At 37.2% G+C, this 18147-nt stretch overlaps 3 protein-coding genes across 7 annotated transcripts; 1 reads left to right on the top strand and 2 right to left on the bottom strand.

Annotated features, from left to right (window-relative positions):
• Window positions 1-2238: 2238 nt before the first annotated feature.
• Window positions 2239-6607, top strand: LOC103332996 (F-box protein At3g26010-like). The gene is made up of 3 exons (XM_089046945.1): window positions 2239-2638; window positions 3049-3208; window positions 4509-6607. Exons 1-3 carry the CDS (start codon window positions 2443-2445, stop codon window positions 5872-5874), a joined length of 1722 nt encoding a protein of 573 aa, XP_088903071.1. The 5' UTR covers window positions 2239-2442; the 3' UTR covers window positions 5875-6607.
• A 208-nt stretch (window positions 6608-6815) lies between these two features.
• On the bottom strand, window positions 6816-11838 carry LOC103332997 (uncharacterized). Of its 4 annotated transcripts, XM_089045911.1 has the most exons (7): window positions 10681-11838; window positions 9888-10580; window positions 8681-9575; window positions 8460-8539; window positions 7840-7977; window positions 7523-7730; window positions 6816-7249 (listed from the first exon to the last, which is right to left on the bottom strand). In XM_089045911.1, the coding sequence occupies exons 1-2, from the start codon at window positions 11665-11667 to the stop codon at window positions 10482-10484; spliced, it is 1086 nt and encodes a 361-aa protein (XP_088902037.1). In that variant the 5' UTR covers window positions 11668-11838; the 3' UTR covers window positions 6816-7249; window positions 7523-7730; window positions 7840-7977; window positions 8460-8539; window positions 8681-9575; window positions 9888-10481. The 4 variants fall into 4 exon arrangements, with proteins under 4 accessions (XP_088902037.1, XP_088902036.1, XP_088902039.1 ...); XM_089045910.1 differs by having other exon boundaries at window positions 8681-10580; XM_089045913.1 differs by having other exon boundaries at window positions 7683-7730; window positions 8681-10580.
• A 1188-nt stretch (window positions 11839-13026) lies between these two features.
• Window positions 13027-17864, bottom strand: LOC148919502 (uncharacterized). Of its 2 annotated transcripts, XM_089045908.1 has the most exons (6): window positions 17527-17864; window positions 15641-15732; window positions 15321-15497; window positions 14726-14824; window positions 14106-14348; window positions 13027-13665 (listed from the first exon to the last, which is right to left on the bottom strand). In XM_089045908.1, exons 2-6 carry the CDS (start codon window positions 15713-15715, stop codon window positions 13246-13248), a joined length of 1014 nt encoding a protein of 337 aa, XP_088902034.1. In that variant the 5' UTR covers window positions 15716-15732; window positions 17527-17864; the 3' UTR covers window positions 13027-13245. The 2 variants fall into 2 exon arrangements, with proteins under 2 accessions (XP_088902034.1, XP_088902035.1); XM_089045909.1 differs by lacking the exon at window positions 17527-17864 and having other exon boundaries at window positions 15641-15842.
• Between the last annotated feature and the right edge of the window lie 283 nt (window positions 17865-18147).

Genomic DNA, 18147 nt, shown 5'->3' with positions numbered 1-18147 from the left:
TACAATGGAATGTTATATTGGCTAACAGAGCAGGACTTTATTGTTATTGGTTTGGGTCCATTCTACGACAATGATGGAACTAGCAGCAGCAACAATAATGGTGATGGTATTATTGATCATAAACTGGGTTTCACCATATTTGAGGAGACTCTAGACTTTGGTTGTATGCTTCAGTACTCAGGTGTGTGCAGAGGATATGTGCTATTGTGCAACATGAGCATGCTCTCCAGAAGTCTGTATGTATATGAGTTGAAACAATCACAAGATGATGGAGGAGCTGCTGCTGGCAAAAAGTTGTATTTGAGTAAACGCAGAGGTTATTCCTTTGATGCTGAAATGATTCCGTTCAAATCGAATATGTTACTGATTGCTTTTGACCCAAGTAATAAGGATATTTTTTATCTGCGTGTGGACGATGATATTATCAAGTGGAATGTTCACACAGGAAAGTGGTCAAAGATATTTAGACACTGGGTAAAACGTTGTGACTATTACGCAGTTGTGCTCCCATGGTGGCCGACCTCAATTCCTAGACAGCAGTAGCAGCAGCAGCGTGCCCATCTCTGCTAGCTCGTAGATTGCAAGAATTAAAGTAGTAAACTTTTATTTGTTTGCGATTGGACTTTGTCTTTTAATTGGGAGTGGTTAATTTTCTGCAGTTTTCTCATGCAGACGAATTCAGGAATTCCTGGATGTGTATATATGCTCGTTGCCATCTAGAGCGTATCTTAATTTCCCTTCCTGACTCTTTTTCATTCTATTAATTAAGAATAATGTAGCTCTCTAGGTACGATATGTATTTTCTTTTTCTATTCACCAAGGAAACTTGTTTGAATTTTAATAGACGTCAATATAAAATATAAATTATATGTTAGACAAAATTATTTTGATTTTATAATATATTAAACATAACTCAATCAAATTACTTATAATGTTTATAACTTTCTTAATGAAAATTACCTAATGAGCGAAATAACTTTCTTGGATTTGATTTGATTAAATCTTCACAAGCAAATCAGCCATCTAATCCAATCATATGGTACATGAAGAGTCACATACATTATGAATTTACATTTATAATGTAACTCATAATGGGGAACATCATCGATCGGTTTGGGCGGATTGGATTGGATCTTGCACATCCCTATTCTAATTATTGGAGAACTAGCCCATGAGGCATCCATCATTTTTACCCATCATATCCTTATACAAAATTTAAAATTCTAAATTTGTAATTCACTATAAACTCAATAATTTATTTAGAATAAGTGCATTTTAACAATCAAATTGCTTTCAGTTCATATTCATGACATGGCTGGCATATCAGACAAAAAATAATACAAATTTATAAATAAACCTAACTGAGACATGTATTTATAAAAAAACCCAAACACTATGTAAACATAGAAACACACCCAAAATCAACCCCAAAGTCAACTTTTTAGGTGTGTTTATAAATGAGTTTTGAGTGTTTAATGATGGGTTTTGGGTGTGTTTATAAAGTGTTTTAAAAGGGTTTTATAATTTCAACTCCATTTTGGGTGTTTTAATAAACTCCCTAAAAATAATCAATGCCAGATTTATTACTGAAAAATAATCAATTGTGAGATAAAGTAATGGCGTCAAACTTTTTGTTAGAAGTACGGTTGGTAATAAATAAAAAAAGGGTTATTTTTTGAATTTCGAAAGTTTCATTGAGTCCAGCGCCTCTTAAAAATAATGAAAGCAACTCATTACCAGCTTTCCTTAATTGTTTTCTCTCATAGATTTATTCAAAATAAGTGATTTTATTATCTTTTACCAAACAGGTACTTCAAAAAATTCAAAATAATCACTTATAGCCCCAAATATCCAATGTCAACGGGTACTTAGAAACAACTTAAAAGAGCATCTCTAATAGCCTATTCAACAAAAGATTTTGTCTACCACTTTAATCCAAAGTCAGATGCTCACCACTCTTTCAACATTTGACACGTGTCATACGCATAACTATATAGTTTCATAATACAAAATAAAAAGTAAACATAGCTATGTTTATGATACATATCAAGATAAGGCGTGGTACATGATATACCTTAAGTTAAAGTAACATGCCTCCTCAATTTAATTGATATTGGCTTTTCAAAATTAATCATTTCTGCTCAATTCAGTTCCTCTAATCCGATTAGGATTAGTAAACATGCCACAATCTGATATATTTTCGTGAACTGTGAAATTAAGCCATTTATTTATCTCACGTCTCTCTCTCTCTCCCTCTCTCTCGAAACCCTTAACAATAAGGAATTGAATTGCAGTATACCCGAAACTAAAAGGAATCAGCCAGCTCATCCACCATAAAACCCTCCCGGCCGTGAGAATCACCATTCCATTGTTCCGACATCTAATAAGTTTATTTATTTGTTTTTTTCAAACTGAATCTTATCTCTCGGTATTTCTTCTCTCATGGCTGAATCGGAAAACCCCCTCCTCAATGAATTCTGTGCTGCCGACGCTGGCGCCGCCGCGCAATCCCGCCGGCTCCGCATCCGCTTCAAGGGCCCCGCCCCCTGTCCTGTGCCGGACCCCAACGCCGGCCAATGCTTGAAACAGAGCGTTAATGCTTGTAAAAGCTTCAATAGAAACAGAATTGCCGACAATGGTAAGAAACTTCATTTCTCCAATCTGTGGAATTTAGGTGCCCTTTTTGAATCTGGTTTCATGACCCTTACGCACTTTGTTATTGGTGACTAGAATTAACGGTTAAGGTAATAGGAATTTTCATATGTTAATGGGTCTTATTAAAAATTTGGTAGTCATGGTCAGGAAGAAACTGTCTGTATGTTCATTGCTGCTGTTGAAAATCACTTGCGTTGTGTGCGATTCGTTTTATGAGTTTTGAACTCTTGGTAAACCGTTTACCAGTTCAAGCTTTTCCATTAGATTGATGCTTTAATTGTTATTGCTTATGTGCTGGGTGGACTACTTGTAGTTTTCGTTTCCCAATGTATGCAGAACTATTTTTATTTTGATGGCCAATGTAGTTAGAATCTTGTTTTATGAATCTTGCAGGAATTCAGAAATCTAGTGATGCTAAACATGTTGCTAGATCTGCAAAGATGCCCGAGTTCAGCACCAATACTCTTATGAGCTCTAAGCATGACAATGGTTCCATGAAGCTTTTATCTGGATTTGTTGAGCAGAACCAATTCAAGGCCAACACTCTATGCAGGTTTGTTTCAGATTACACAATTTCTATTCCTAGAGTTGAAAACAGATTAGAATTCACACTTCTCTATCCCTTCTAGGGATAAATAGTTTTAGGAACATTCATGTGATCTAGGCCTCATTTCTTTATAAATTTTTCGGACCTGGGTTTCCAACATTTAGATTTAGGTTGTTGATTAGAAGCCGGTGTATTTGTTGAATACAATTGTTTGGTGAAGGTTTACTTACTGTCATCCATAGTTCCATACCTTGCATTCTGCAATATACCTTAACATTTTGGTAAAACAACAAAAACTTTCCAAAAACTATAGAGGATTGGAAAACAGCATTTTAGTGAACAAGGATGCATCAACTCGGAAAACCATGTTAATCAGTGTACATACCTTCCTATACACAGCTTTTAAACTGGGGCTCCTTGCCGAGCTCTATAATCTTTGGGAGGCAGGAAACACTAGCGACTAGCTAGGTAGGTACCTTTGGGGTTTCAAGCCTCAGCCCACATGAGAGCAAACATGCACCTGACCATTCCGACTAACCATCCATTGGTATCATCACCATATCTAGAAACAAGGATAAACAAGTTTTATCTCTGTTCTCTTTCCTTAAGAAAACAATGTGGTGGAAAAGGACTTTCTTTCAGGTACATTATGTTCTTTAAGTCTTAGGCCTGTAAAAATTACCCAAGCACGAGCCCGTACCTATTTTTTGGGCTATGGGCTAGCCCGACCCTGTATTATGGGCGGGCTTAGCCCGGCCTGTTGTCTAAAGTGTAGGGCTTGGGCCTTAACTTTTAAGCCCATGGGCAGCCGGACATGGCCCGGCCTGATAATTAAGTTAATATATATTATAATAAGTTAATAAAATAAGCGTGCATAAATTACCTCTTCATTGAATTATAAAATTTAAAAGAAACTAATGACCTATTTAATACTAATATTAATTATCATTCTATTTTATATTATTATAACAGTAAACTAGTTTTAATTATGATTGCATTTAATTTGTTATTAGTGGCCCATTTGATAGGGCCACATAGGTTCGGTCCATGAGCTCGATAATTCATGGCCCTTTTGTAGGACTTGGACTTAGCCTATTTAAGATAGGCGGGCCGGTGTTCAACCGTTAGGGCCGAAAAAGCTCATGACTGGTAGGGCATGGGATAAGCCCTGTTCGCTTGGCCTGACCCATTTTACAGGCCTAGTTCTGCCGTACAAATTCGTTTTAGTTAATGAACCATTTGTCGATTCCACGCAACATTTTCTTATAGGGCGTAAATTATATGTATAATATATTGCATGGCGCAGGTCGACGAGAGGCGATACTGTTACCAAAGCAAGGAAGAGAACCCGATTGTCTCTTGGATTGCCGACCTCGAGTAAGTTAAAAAGATCAAAGAGATCATTATCAGCAGAAAGAAGAACATCAATTGATGATCTACCTAACGTTATATTGGCTGAAATCCTATGCCGACTTGCATGCACTAAATATGTTTTTCAATGCAAAACTGTGTCCAAGCGTTGGTGCACCCTCATCGAAGATCCTTATTTTATTGGCTGCTTTGTAAGTATCCAAAGTAATAAGGGAATTCCAAAGATACGCACTTTGATAACCAAAGGGGCTGTGGAATTCCGTCCTATGGTGTCGTTGTCACCCAATCTAAGAACTTGGGCGCTCAATAGATTCATGCGTTTCCACCGTTTGATGGAAAAACCAGTTGTTGTAGCGACATATAATGACTTAGTTTTGTGCTGCATGACCGAGGATTATCAACGCACATACTACATCTGCAATGCATACACCATGCAATATGTTGTACTTCCTCCCACCCCAAGTCGATGTCACAAGAGTGTGCGGGTAGGATTCATCTGCAATGTTCCTGACTATAAATGTGAGGAAGATGATTGGAAAGGAAACAACTTCCAGCGTAATGTTGAGTGTAGGTACACGGTTGTGAGAATTCTTCCTCCTGTCGAATTTGAAAATGGTGAGAAGAAATGTGATACATTCAAATTAAACTTGGAGATCTTCTCTTCTGACACTGGGGAGTGGAGAGAATCAGTTGTCTCGTCCCCACAGCACTTCAATTTTGGTCGCCTAAAGGAGTTATCCTTTACATACAATGGAATGTTATATTGGCTATCAGATCGCGACTTTATTGTTATTGGTTTGGGTCCATTCTACGACAATGATGGAACTAGCAGCAGCAACAATAATGGTGATGGTATTATTGATCATAAACTGGGTTTCACCATATTTGAGGAGACTCTAGACTTTGGTTTTATGCTTCAGTACTCAGGTGTGTGCAGAGGATATGTGCTATTGTGCAACATGAGCATGCTCTCCAGAAGCCTGTATGTATATGAACTGAAACAATCACAAGATGATGGAGCTGCTGCTGGCAAAAAGTTGTATTTGAGTAAACGCAGGGTTTATTCCTTTGATGCTGAAATGATTCCATTCAAATCGAATATCTTACCGATTGCTTTTGACCCAAGTAATAAGGATATTTTTTATCTGCATGTGGACGATGATATTATCAAGTGGAACGTTCACACAGGAAAGTGGTCAAAGATATTTAAATACTGGGCAAAACGTTGGGGCTATTACACAGTTGTTCTCCCATGGTGGCCGACCTCAATTCCTGGACTACCCCAGCAACAGCAGCAGTAGCAGCAGCAGCAGCAGCATGCCCATCTCTGCTTGCTGGAGGAACTAGAAGCTAGCTAGTAGATTGCAAGAATTAAAGTAGTAAACTTTTATTTGTTTGCGATTGGAATTTGTCTTTTAATTGGGAGTGGTTAATTCTCTGCAGTTTTCTCATGCAGGCGAATTCAGGAATTCCTGTATATGTATATATGCTCGTTGCCATCTAGATTCTAGAGCATATCTTAATTTCCCTTCCTGACTCTTTTTCATTCTATTAATTAAAGAATAATGTAGCTCTCTAGGTACGATATGTATTTTCTTTTTCTTTTCACCAAGAGGAAACTTGTTCGAATTTTAGCATGAGACTCGAGAAAAGAATGAGTCAGCAAATGTTGGATACAAAATTATGATTTTGTTTTTGTTTTGTTACAGAGGTAAATGGGTCCTTTTGATTTTGGCATTGGCTCAACGATCACCAATGGACAAAAAATGGAAGCTCGAAGAACTTCTGAAGATGGCACTACGTTTTCGTTTTCTATGTCCCTTCATCATCTTCTCTTCTACACTCCCATCGGCGAACCAACCAACCACCGGCAACAATGACTGATGGCGAAGACCACCTCCTCTTTAATTACTATGTATAAGCATCTAATGTAATATGATGACGTTTTTAAATAGACCATATTATATATCTATATTAAATTCTGAGTGTAAGAGTTTCCTATGAGACTATTTAATCTTCTTTTTTGTGCTATAAGCTTTGCGGCTGGTATTTTAAGCTTTTGTGGTAGCGTTCAAACCTAAAGTATATGTAATGCAATTCCCAGCAACTGGTTCTGTTTAGTACATTCAATTTTTCGAGTTTTTCATGATCTTAAAACCCTATATATATATATATATATATATGATGGCTTTGATTCATAGTTCTCAGTAAGACGGACACCTTTCTCCCATCTACAATTGGATTTGTTTGGAATTGGTTTTACATACTTAATTGGATTCATAGTTCTCAGCAAATCCAATTGTAATTGAATTGAATTGAACTTTTTTCCTATTGAGGAAAAAGAAGGCACAAAGAACAAGAAGGCACAAAGAACGGAGACAAACACTATACTCTTATTTGAACTGCGGACTACATGAGTTCTGACTCACTTAATCTGAGTCTAACTTGATAGAATCCCACGTAAGTGCATCACTGGCAGGGGCAGGTTCTGAGGCTGCCAAAGTAGGATTTCCTCGTCCAAATTGCAGGCATCTTCTTGTCATCCTCCTTCATCCTCTCAGCATATTTATTTATTTATATCAAAACCTGATGCTCCCTCCGTCTTTCTTTTGACCGACAAATTACGCATTTGATCCCATGGTTGTCCATGAAACCATTAGGCCACAATCCTGCTAGCTGAATCATATGAGACTAATTAAGTCAGGAAAGCTTCATACGTTTAGGTGATTACAAAAGCCTTTAAAAGAACACTTTCAGAGATGTACCATTACTGGTTGAAAGTTGCTATGTTGAATTCAGATATCACAACTCTTTGTGAAAGAAAATATTACATTGGGGATAGGGGTGGGTGTGTGTGTTTGTGGGCAGAGAGAGAGAGAGAGAGAGAACAGGCACTCAAAATTCAAATTGAAGCATTCAAGTGAAACGACCAAAAACTAAACTGCAAACCTCCAATACTGCAGTAAGAAGAATCAAATCCTAGATCAACTGCCTTCATGTTACATTGCATCGTACAGAAACTTTAAACAGAGCATGTTGGAAGCTGCAAGAGAGCACAGACAATACAAATCACAAATCAGGGAAAAATACAGCGAAAAAAGTGAAGTACCTCAGCATAGAGCTTTCTTATTTGGGGACCTGCATCTTCATCCAGCCCCTAGAACCAAGAAATAAAGACCAGGGAATCAGGCAACAATAAAGGAATTTATCTGCAAAATAAAGGAACAAAATTTTCAATGACGGAATTTGCAAGCTTGAGTCAGTACATCAACAAAAAGGTCATAGGGGTCACAAATCTTATCCTCCAATGCAGCATCCATGCTAAGTTTTCTTTGAGAAAGTTCTTTTGCTCCAGAGGCAATTTCTTGAAAATCATCTGATGCTCGAGATTGTTGTTGCAATGCCTGAAAACATATTATGCACTTTCCATTAGAGCCACAGACAAAGGTTATTCTTATTACTCTTTCCATTATGACATGGTGCAAGCATCACGAGGGGGAAATGGAAAAATAAAATCAATGGTTCGGAATCTTCTCACAACGGAACAAATATGAAATATCTTCCACAGAAGGCACTACCTAAAACACGAGTTACTGAAAAAACCACTATTCCATTTGTGGCAAAGATAGCAAAGTAACACTAAAGAAAGGATGGTTAAAAAGATATAATACAAAATAAATAAATAATCAAATCGCGCAAGTAATGTGGGATGACTTGGTCAAAAGCAACAAAGACAAGTGAACAACCAGCAATGGAAAGAAAGCTGGGGAAACCAGGTCAACATTAGGAATGTAAAGAAAGAGGCCCTGTCTCTTGAATTAGCATAAGCAAATGCCCCATGAAAACAAAAGACGGTAGTCAAGAGCAACAAAATGAATTGTGATACCTTTAATGTTCTGAGCTGTATTAAGTGACCAAGGATATTCATTTGAGTAACCCTTTCATTATTTTCCCATGGCTAGCCTGCTGCAACAGAAAGAGCATTTATTTTTAAACTTATTACAGGTTTCAACTTAATATGTATGCGAGTTTGTGAATACGACTATTCAAATAAACCAAAACACCAAGAGTTAAACAGTTACAATCAAAATGGATTTTTTAGAATACCGCTAGGCTAGCAACTCTAGCAAGTTTCGCCTTTATATCTCTTGGCAATCTCCTTGTAATTGCTTGGGATAAATTATCTGCCTCTTGATTATCCACAGCAGGTGGCCTAGCTGTAATTGTACACAGAAGGAAAGATCGTTTGCAAAGGAGCTTCCTCAAATCATCATCTACAAAGCATAGAGAGGGTACTGGGACAAACCCAAAATATCATTTAAAACAAAAGAAGAAAACAAAAATTCAAAGGAATAATATAACTTTATGCAACCATCTTCTCTAAATCCGTAATAGCCTTTTCAAGCATTGAACTTTTTGACCTTACACTGGAACTATCCCTTTTGGGCCCATGTGAAGGTTTTTGCAACATGTTAATGTTCAAAATCAAAACTACCATCATTGAGAAGAAGAAAAAAGTACAAGTTAGGAAAATATGCAGATGCTGATCCACTGGGAACAAAGAGAACCTTAAGGACAACCTCAATATTTCAATACCGTTGAAGAAAAAGACTATAAATGTTTAACATCTGAATACCTGTAAGTTTAAACAACTGTATTTACAGACCCTGGATTCAGGATATATGGATCACGATGAAGCCTTGACTCCAAGCTTGAAGCAAACATGCCAAAGTCAAATTATACGACATTGTATAGTGAGACTTGCTAAAACAGTTCTAAAGTTTTTTATTAGCTAAAATGTACCAAACTATCAAATTCCAACATGATTGACATAGAAATAAATTATAAGGCATTAAATTTTGAAAATACAGAGAGAGAAATTAAAGGAACTGGCCTTGTATTTTCCAGCCAAGACATTTTTCACAATGACAAAGTTAACATCCAAAGATGCTTTAGCATGCAAAACTCCCCCCATTGCTATTACTAACTTCTCTATCTTAACCTGCAACACAATAATAAGCATCAAAATATCAATAATGAGAGAAAGAGAGAGATAGAGGTCAGTCACTACAAGTAACCAGAAGATTTCTAGTAAAATTGTTCCTGTTGATTACAATACAGAATATAAGAATGCATATTTTAAAATAGTAACAATAGAAGAAAATTCAGAAAGGTAAGATGGATAACAAACTTTATCAAATGGAACCAGCAAGCACATGATGATTTTGCTGTTGGACTCGGAAACTACAATTGCTGATGTAGCTGAGCCAAGAAATTTTTAAATAAGTAATCTAGATACATAACATACAGTTACCTTTTCGTCTCCCTCAAAACCAGAGGCAAGTACTTTGAAACCATCCATTGCAAGGCAACAAGTAACTTGCCAAATTTACAAATCACCCTGAACCTTGACAAGAGTTGCACAAATTCGTTCTATATAAAACTTATGCTGGATTACAACATTACATCACTTAGCATGGACCTTTTAGCTGACAGGACAGGACAAAAAAATTCCTAAATTTCTCCTGCCCCATCGAGATTATCCTCTATTTCCCACCTTTGAAGAAATTACACATGGGATCATAAGACCGTTTCAATAGAATGCCTGACCTTCATCTCCTTTATAGAACAAACACTTATGTCTGCAAAATTAAATCAGAATGTGTTGGACTGGCATTCAACTAATATGGGAATAACCCTTACTCAAACCATTTTTAGAGGCGAGAACTAAATAAAAGAAAAAACAGAAAGGAAATTCATGCAATTCATTGGTTTCCAAGTATCTATTTCAAAGAACTTTAATGTCGCAAATGGCTACATTGTTGAAACAGTCTCTCCTTTGAAAGGTGTCAGATCTACAAATCAACCTTGCAAAAAGTTGCATTACAACAACATTACATCACTTCTTTTAGGCCCTGATATCATTCAGCAAGTCTTGACGCCCTTCAATGAATAAGTCGTTCTTGTGTTTAAAGACTTTACCATCCTGGCTCACTCCAACAAATCCCTAATCAAAATATAAGACACTCCAATAGTTATTAAATACAAAATTTGATACTTATATGCAAATCTTGATACTTCAAACAATTTATTAAAGTAATACTTACAAACACCTCCAACGTCAAACTGAACTCCGAGAGGTTTGATATACGGCCCAAGAACCCCCACTCGATCAGTTGTGCCACACCACCCAGATCATTAACTGCGAATGCATCCGGGGTAATCCATTGCATGCAATTGATGAGGTTGTTGCTTACAAGCCAGTGTAACACTATTGGGAAACCCAGATTATGGGTGACAAAAATGTTACGGGCCAACTGGCGTCGGTGTAACAGGTCGACGATAGCACGGTTCCTTACATCAATTGCGGAGGCAGGGGCAGCAGGGCTTTCAGTGAAAGCAACGGCATCACGTGCCTCCTCCACCAGTAACATTAATTCATCTGATTCTTTTTGTTTGAAGGAATCATCAGATGCTTGTAGTTGTACTGGTGATTTAAGAATTGCCGCCGCTTCCATTTGATTATACATCTCCTTAATAACTACGGCGGGCTCGGCTTCTGGGTTGACGTCGACTGGAAGCGTTGGTTTTTTGAAGCCTGGTGTCGGGACTGTGGCGGTGGCGGCTGCCGCGGCCTCTGCAGCTTCTGCTATAGACAGGGCTAGATCTTTGCCATTCATCAGAATCCTCAGTTTCATAGGTGGGGCTTTGGGGGCTTTGGGGGCTTTGGGAGCTTTGAGGGTTTTTGGGGTTTTGGGGGCTTTGGGCCCTCTGGTGGCTTTGGAGGTTGCGGCCGCATTTTCTGCAATGGCCATGTTAAGGTCTTTGCCGTCTATCAGTATTTTCAGTTTGATTGCAGCAGCTACTTCAGGCGGATGCTCTGGTTCTACTTCAGGTGGATGCTCTGGCTCAGCAAATTCATATCCCTTGGCATTGAGTTCAGCATAAAAGGAGTCAATTGGGTTCCGAGGAGGTGATGCTGCCACGGCCGTCGGAGCTAACGTAGGCTGAGGAGGGAGCAGAGGACCAGTAGGCTGAGGAGTGAGCGGAGTGGAGGGAGGGACAGAGGCCTCAGAATCGGAAGGAGAAGCCATTAAAGTACAAAGAAGGAAGAAATCAGTGTGTTTCGGAAGCAAGAACCATCAAGAAAACCAAAGAAAATGAGGGGAGTAGGAAGTCTCAAGAAAAGTCGAATTCTCTCAATCCCCTAACAATAATTGTCAGAGAAAGAAGAAATCAGATGTTTGAGAAGCGGGAAAGAGCAAGAAAGAAAGAAATGAGAGGGTGTGGTGGTGGTGGTGAAGAAATCAGATGTTTGAGAAGGGAAAGAGCAAGAAAAGAAAGAAAATGAGAGAGGGGGTGTGTGGTGGTGGTGGTGAAGAAATCAGATGTTTGAGAAGGGAAAGAGCAAGAAAAAGAAAGAAATGAGAGGGGGTGTGGGTGGTGGTGGTGGTGAAGAAATCAGATGTTTGAGGAAGGGAAAGAGCAAGAAAATGAGAGGGGTGTGGTGGTGGTGGTGAAGAAATCAGATGTTTGAGAAGGGAAGGAGCAAGAAAAAGAAAGAAAATGAGAGGGTGTGTGGTGGTGGTGGTGAAGAAATCAGATGTTTGAGAAGCGGGAAAGAGCAAGAAAAAGAAAGAAAATGAGGGGAGAACAGTCGCGAGACAGAAGGCTGAGCTGCCATACCGAGAAATGAATATTCTCACTTAATTAACAATTAACTGTCACGCTGTAAATATATAAAAACCAAGGCTGAGCTGCCAGCTGTACAATTTGTTATAGGCTAATCCACTAATTCCAATAATCACTTAACTAACCGTAACGACAATAACAGCTTGCACTTAATCACTAAGTGATCATTGACTGAGATGACTGGTAATGATTCTTTATACAATTATATATATAGTTTACTATCATTACTATGTATAAGCATCTGATGTAATATGATGAAGTTTTCAAATAGACCATATTATATATCTATATTAAATTCTGAGTGCAAGAGTTTCCCATGAGACTCTTTAATCTTCTTTTTCTTTTTTCTTTTTTGTGCTATAAGTAAGCTTTGCGGCTGGTATTTTAAGCTTTTGTGGTAGTGTTCAAACCTAAATTATATGTAATGCAATTCCCAGCAACTGGTTCTGTTCAGTACATTCAATTTTTCGAGTTTTTCTCCATCTTAAAACGCTGAACTTTATATGTCAAGGAAAGGTTTAACTTGTATATATAATGGCTTTGATTCATAGTTCTCAGTACGACAGACACATTTCTCCCATCTATAATTGGATTTGTTTTGAATTGGTTTTACATACTTAATTGGATCGGATTGGATTCTAATATAGCAAATCCAATTGCAATTGAATTGAATTGAACTTTTTTTCTATGAGGAAAAAGATGATGCACATGCGTGGAGAAAATGTTTTAAGTGAAGAGTGAACAATAAGGCACAAAGAACGGAGACGAACACTATATCTCTTATGTGAATTGTGGACTACGTGAGTTCTGACTTACACAAGGCGAATACATTCATTGAGTCTCCAAAATGGTCAAATAAATTGATAACTCGAGTTCACAGAATCCCTCTAAATTTTTGGTACCTAACCAGACAGCCAAAAAGGGTCAGCAAGATACAGCAGTTCAGTTAACTCATCATATACCTTGAGCCATTATTATACTCAATGTACATCTTCGGTCGCGTTTCTGGTACCGGCAGCCACCAGTTCGTCATGGTCTGAGACAACTTCTGGTTCTATCCCATGGGACGAGGAACTGTCTGTTTTTTCATTATCAGATGCATCAGAATCTGAGTCTAACTTGATAGAATCCAATGTAAGAGCAGCACTGGTAGGGGCAGGTTCTGAGGCTGCCAAAGCAGGATTTCCTCTTGTCCAAATTGCAGGCATCTTCTTGTCATCCTCTTTCATCCTCTCAGCATATTTATTTATATCAAAACCTGATGTATCATTTCCCCCAAATGCAGCCTCCAGTTTATCAATATCAAATAAATCCTCCATTATCTTCTTGGCGTTGACATCATCCGAGTAAACAAACTTGACTTTGTTATAAGTCTTTGGCTCTAGAAAAGGCTTTACCATCTGCAACAAAAGACATTATTTTAAGTATCATAGCCACCAAGCTGATATATTTGGCTATATATTTCTCCACATTAATACAAATCTACCAAGTACCAAGCGACATCCTCTCTATTTGAGACTTTACTAAAAGGGGAAAAGGGGATGGCCAGCCCCTTGGAATGGCACAGGATAACATGAAACTGCCAAAAAAAATCATGTTTACAAGTGTACAAATTTTATTACTATGGATCTTATTAATTTATCACGAAAAAGTTTGGCTTTCTTCCACTTTCAAATTTAGGTTGTGATTCGCAATTCATATGCCAAAAGGAAATATGACCAAAGGCCAAAAGCTGTATAACAGCGAAAAGATACTGTTACAGCTTTATAAAAATGATCATCTGCAAAGTATAGAGCTAGTGAAAACTTTAACAACAAAATTTGCAATCAACTGGGCTTACCGTAAAGAATGGTTCAAAAAACTTTGGTGGATTGTACAGTATTGCAAGACCTAGGCGTTCTGGATAATGGTCTTGTAAAACATGGGCAGTTTCCCGTGTCAACTTCACTGAAATATGTGACAAATTGAAACCCTGAAAATCTATCATCCAAACCATTTGTTCCTGATCTGGAGGTAGATTTAAAATAGCATTCTCCATGCAGTATACCAAGTATCTAATCTGTCCTTTTGTCGACTTTGAGTTCTGCAATTAAAAGAAACTACGAACTGTTAACAAGGAAAAATAGATTTCTTCTGAAATATAGATCTCCAAAGCATTACATTTATGGGTATATATAGCATATCCTATTATCAGGAATTCGAGAAGATGCTATAGGCAATGATTTTGTCACTGATCGTGCACTACGATTAATATGCTTATTATCTCTTTTTGGAAAAACTATCTGCTTCAATATGGGATATTTTGGTTAGATAAGATGAATAAAGCTGACAAATAACAACAGTTTTACAGCACATAAGATTCCACATGTAGCTCAGAGTCAAATTCAAATATTAAGTTATAGCTAACTTATGAATCACAAATAATTCATGGAGGTGTCAGAAGGGCTTTGAAGATAAAACCTGACAACTAGGTCTCATGACAAGAACTGGTCTCCCATGCTTGTCAAAATAATTTGATCTGTAAATTTTCCCTGTTTCTGCTTCACGAGCTACCTCTTCCTGTATTACAAATGGAAATGATGAATTTGTAAGAACATTGTTACTTCAGTAATCATATACTAGAAGAACTTGACATGGATCCACAACCTCCAACCCTAACGACTCCAGATGACCCTTGTAATTATCTGGGTTTGAAGTAATTATAGCTATGCTGGACTCTTGAGTGTCTATCAATTTTCTTACAGTTTACTAGATAGGTGGGGTTGAATTCAGAAAGAACTGCTAATAGGTGTGGAAGGTTGAAATTTTACAAAATCCAGAAAGGTCAATTGACTCAGGTTCAGTACACTGAACCACAACCATATAAGCCAGTTCAGTATGCACTGAAAACAAAGAAAGAAAAACAAAGGATGCAACCTGCAGAATATATCAGGCTTCATTTGACTACTAGTACACTATCAGAGTAGGGAACCTGTTTTAAGCAGGATGAAAAGGTAGAATCTGGCAGACATTGTGTATGTGAATTCGGACTACAAAGCAATAAATGATAGCATACCCAACGAATCTCCTCCGGTTTGTACTCTGCCCTCCATTTCAAGGTATCTTTTAACATTTTCGTAGCTTTCTTGACATTCCAGTTTCTTGCCCTTAGATGCCTTGAGATGGATCCATCAGAACAATAAATGGACAACTTATCAGGCAATGTTCCTATCAACCTCTTCACTTCGTTAATCTGCATATATGAAGAGTGTTGCAGGATAAATAGATTTTCTCCCCAAAATAAGGATAGTATTATCATGCCCCAACTTAAGGAATTAAAATAAGTTAAAGAAAGCGATTATAGAAATGCTAAAGGAGCACTTTTACTGCAGATACCTTTGCCTGCTGCTCTTCAAATGATAAAATCTTCTCAGAGCCATTTGAAGGGGATTTCTTTATTCCCGTACTCATAGTTCTCAGAGAAGAATCTGTAAATCAACAATGAAGACTTCAGAACTTAAGTACTAATGTCTTGTTCCCATTTCAGTCTCCTCTCTCCATCACTTACATATACAAAAAAGTGCAAAAACAAAAGGCAAGTTCTCTATCCTACAAAAACAAAACGATATTTTAAGCTTATCCCTAGAGAACCAGAATTAAATTTCTTAATTGAACACTATGGAAACTAGCATATTGCAGTAATGAAGTACATCAACATAGTTATATTATTGTTTTAAGATTGAACGGTCAACTCAACTATGGTCAATACATATTTTTATAAGCTACAAAACACTTGGATGAGCAATGAAAACAATTAAACCAATCTTATTCTGAAAAATCAAAAAGCATAATTCAAGAAAGGCTAGCACATTTCAAGAATAGACATTGTGACAGAATTCATCATGTATGGGATCACATTCATTTTTTGAAAAGAGGGGTCACATTCATTTATATTATGTTTTAATTTTGTCAGAAGTTATTTAGATTTACATGTTAGTTACATCTGCCAATTACTCAATTATTAAGTTACTAATCCAACTACTACAGAAAAGAAAAGGCACAACGGAAATGAATACTATTGAATTGGTTTCTACAGGCACGGAAAAATTGGTTTCAAGCATCTATTTCCAAGAATTTAAATAACCTCAATGACTACATTGTTGAAACCTAGTTCCCTGCTCTCAAGCTGTCAAATTTACAAATCACCCTGAACCTTGCCAAGAGTTGCACAAATTCGTTCTATATAAAACTTATGCTGGATTACAACATTACATCGCTTAGCATGGACCTTTTAGCTGACAGGACCACAAAATTCCTAAATTTCTCCTACCCCCTTGAGATTATCCTCCCACCTTTGCAGAAATTACACATGGGATCATGTCAGTTTCAATAGAATGCCCCACCTTCATCTCCTTTTTGGAACAAAAACTTTTCTGTCTGCCAAACACTAACGAACCTATGCCATTCAACAATTTCACGATTCGATCAATAATGTCAACCATAATACAATCCTATAACCTTTCCTTGAAAGCATATGCATTTCCTTTCTATTACGAACAAAATTACATTGGCATTATTTTATTAACTGGAAACAGCATATGCATTGTCATTTCTATAACCACGAGATGACTAACAAGAATTTGTGTCACCATTTGAAGCACTGAAATCCTACTCAAAACCTTCAGTCTCAACCTTATCTGTCATTAAGATTCATATGTTCTAGTCAATCAGACTTAAATTGAAATTGTTCACATGTAAACTATACAGCCTTTTGAACTATGTTTTCTCGCATCCAATGTACTACTATTTGAAGTAAAATTTTCAACCTAATAAGCCCTTCTGTGATAGCTTTGACATGACAACTCTGGAATCACCACTAACTTGTACCTTGTAGTAATATCCAAATCTACCTAATCAGAATGTCTTGGATTGGCATTCATCTAACATACAAATAACCGGAAAATGTATTGACATAAAATCTCCTGTTTGTGCAGCTGGGATTTGCTCATGTGGGTTTTTGCAATGTGTCCTATCTATTTGTTCATGAAATTAAATTTATATTCTTCTTTTCATAAAACCATAAAAAAATCAACCAACTTTCGGGTAAAGTACATGACTAAAAATCACAAAAGCGCCTTTTAACTGACATAATTATGCACGCAATATACCAAATCAGCAATATCATGGTAAATAAACAAGCTTTTTCAAGCACAAGGAATGCAAATCAAACCGACCCACTAAAATTACGGTTATAATCTACGAAAGAAATGGCAAGATCCGACCTTTTCAAACAGATTGAAGAAGAATTGGGGGCCTCACAAAATCCGAGCTAAGCTACTATGCCGGGCTCCTCATCAGTCCCAAACCACAGAACGGGTCAACTCTTAAAACAAGAGAGAGAGAGAGAGAGAGAGAGAGAGAGAGAGAGCTGGAGATGTGGGTGTTTGGATTGTATTTGAACAAGAATATTACTCGGATCGAATCATGGCCGATGCTGAAATCTGGTTGAAATTTGAAATGCCCAAACCAAAAACACGTGCCTTTTAAACAAAGCCAAAGCCAAAGCCTTTTCCTCTTGTTAACATTATTTTTTATGGCTTAGCCTTTTGGGGACGCATCTGCAAATCCTTACCTGAACCCGGTTGTGTTTGTGGCCATTAAAACTATGGAAGGGTAGGTTTGACCTTTTAGCAAATCTCATCTTCTCTGCATGGCCATGGATCATGGTGTTTAATCTTATTTAAAAAAATATCATATTTTTAAACATAATTAACGAAATATTAGTATAATGAGCATTCACTAATAGTAGTAAGACCCTAATATTAGGTATGACCTTTTAGCAAATCTCATCTTCTGTGCATGACAAAAAATATTTTTCTTAAATAATAATACATTTTCATTAG

This window comes from Prunus mume, linkage group LG2 (assembly GCF_029339155.1).
Source record: "Prunus mume cultivar Tortuosa linkage group LG2, ASM2933915v1, whole genome shotgun sequence".
NCBI classification, from domain to species: domain Eukaryota; kingdom Viridiplantae; phylum Streptophyta; class Magnoliopsida; order Rosales; family Rosaceae; genus Prunus; species Prunus mume.
Note: the sequence above shows the minus strand (reverse complement) of the source record. Positions and strands in the feature narration are given on the sequence as shown.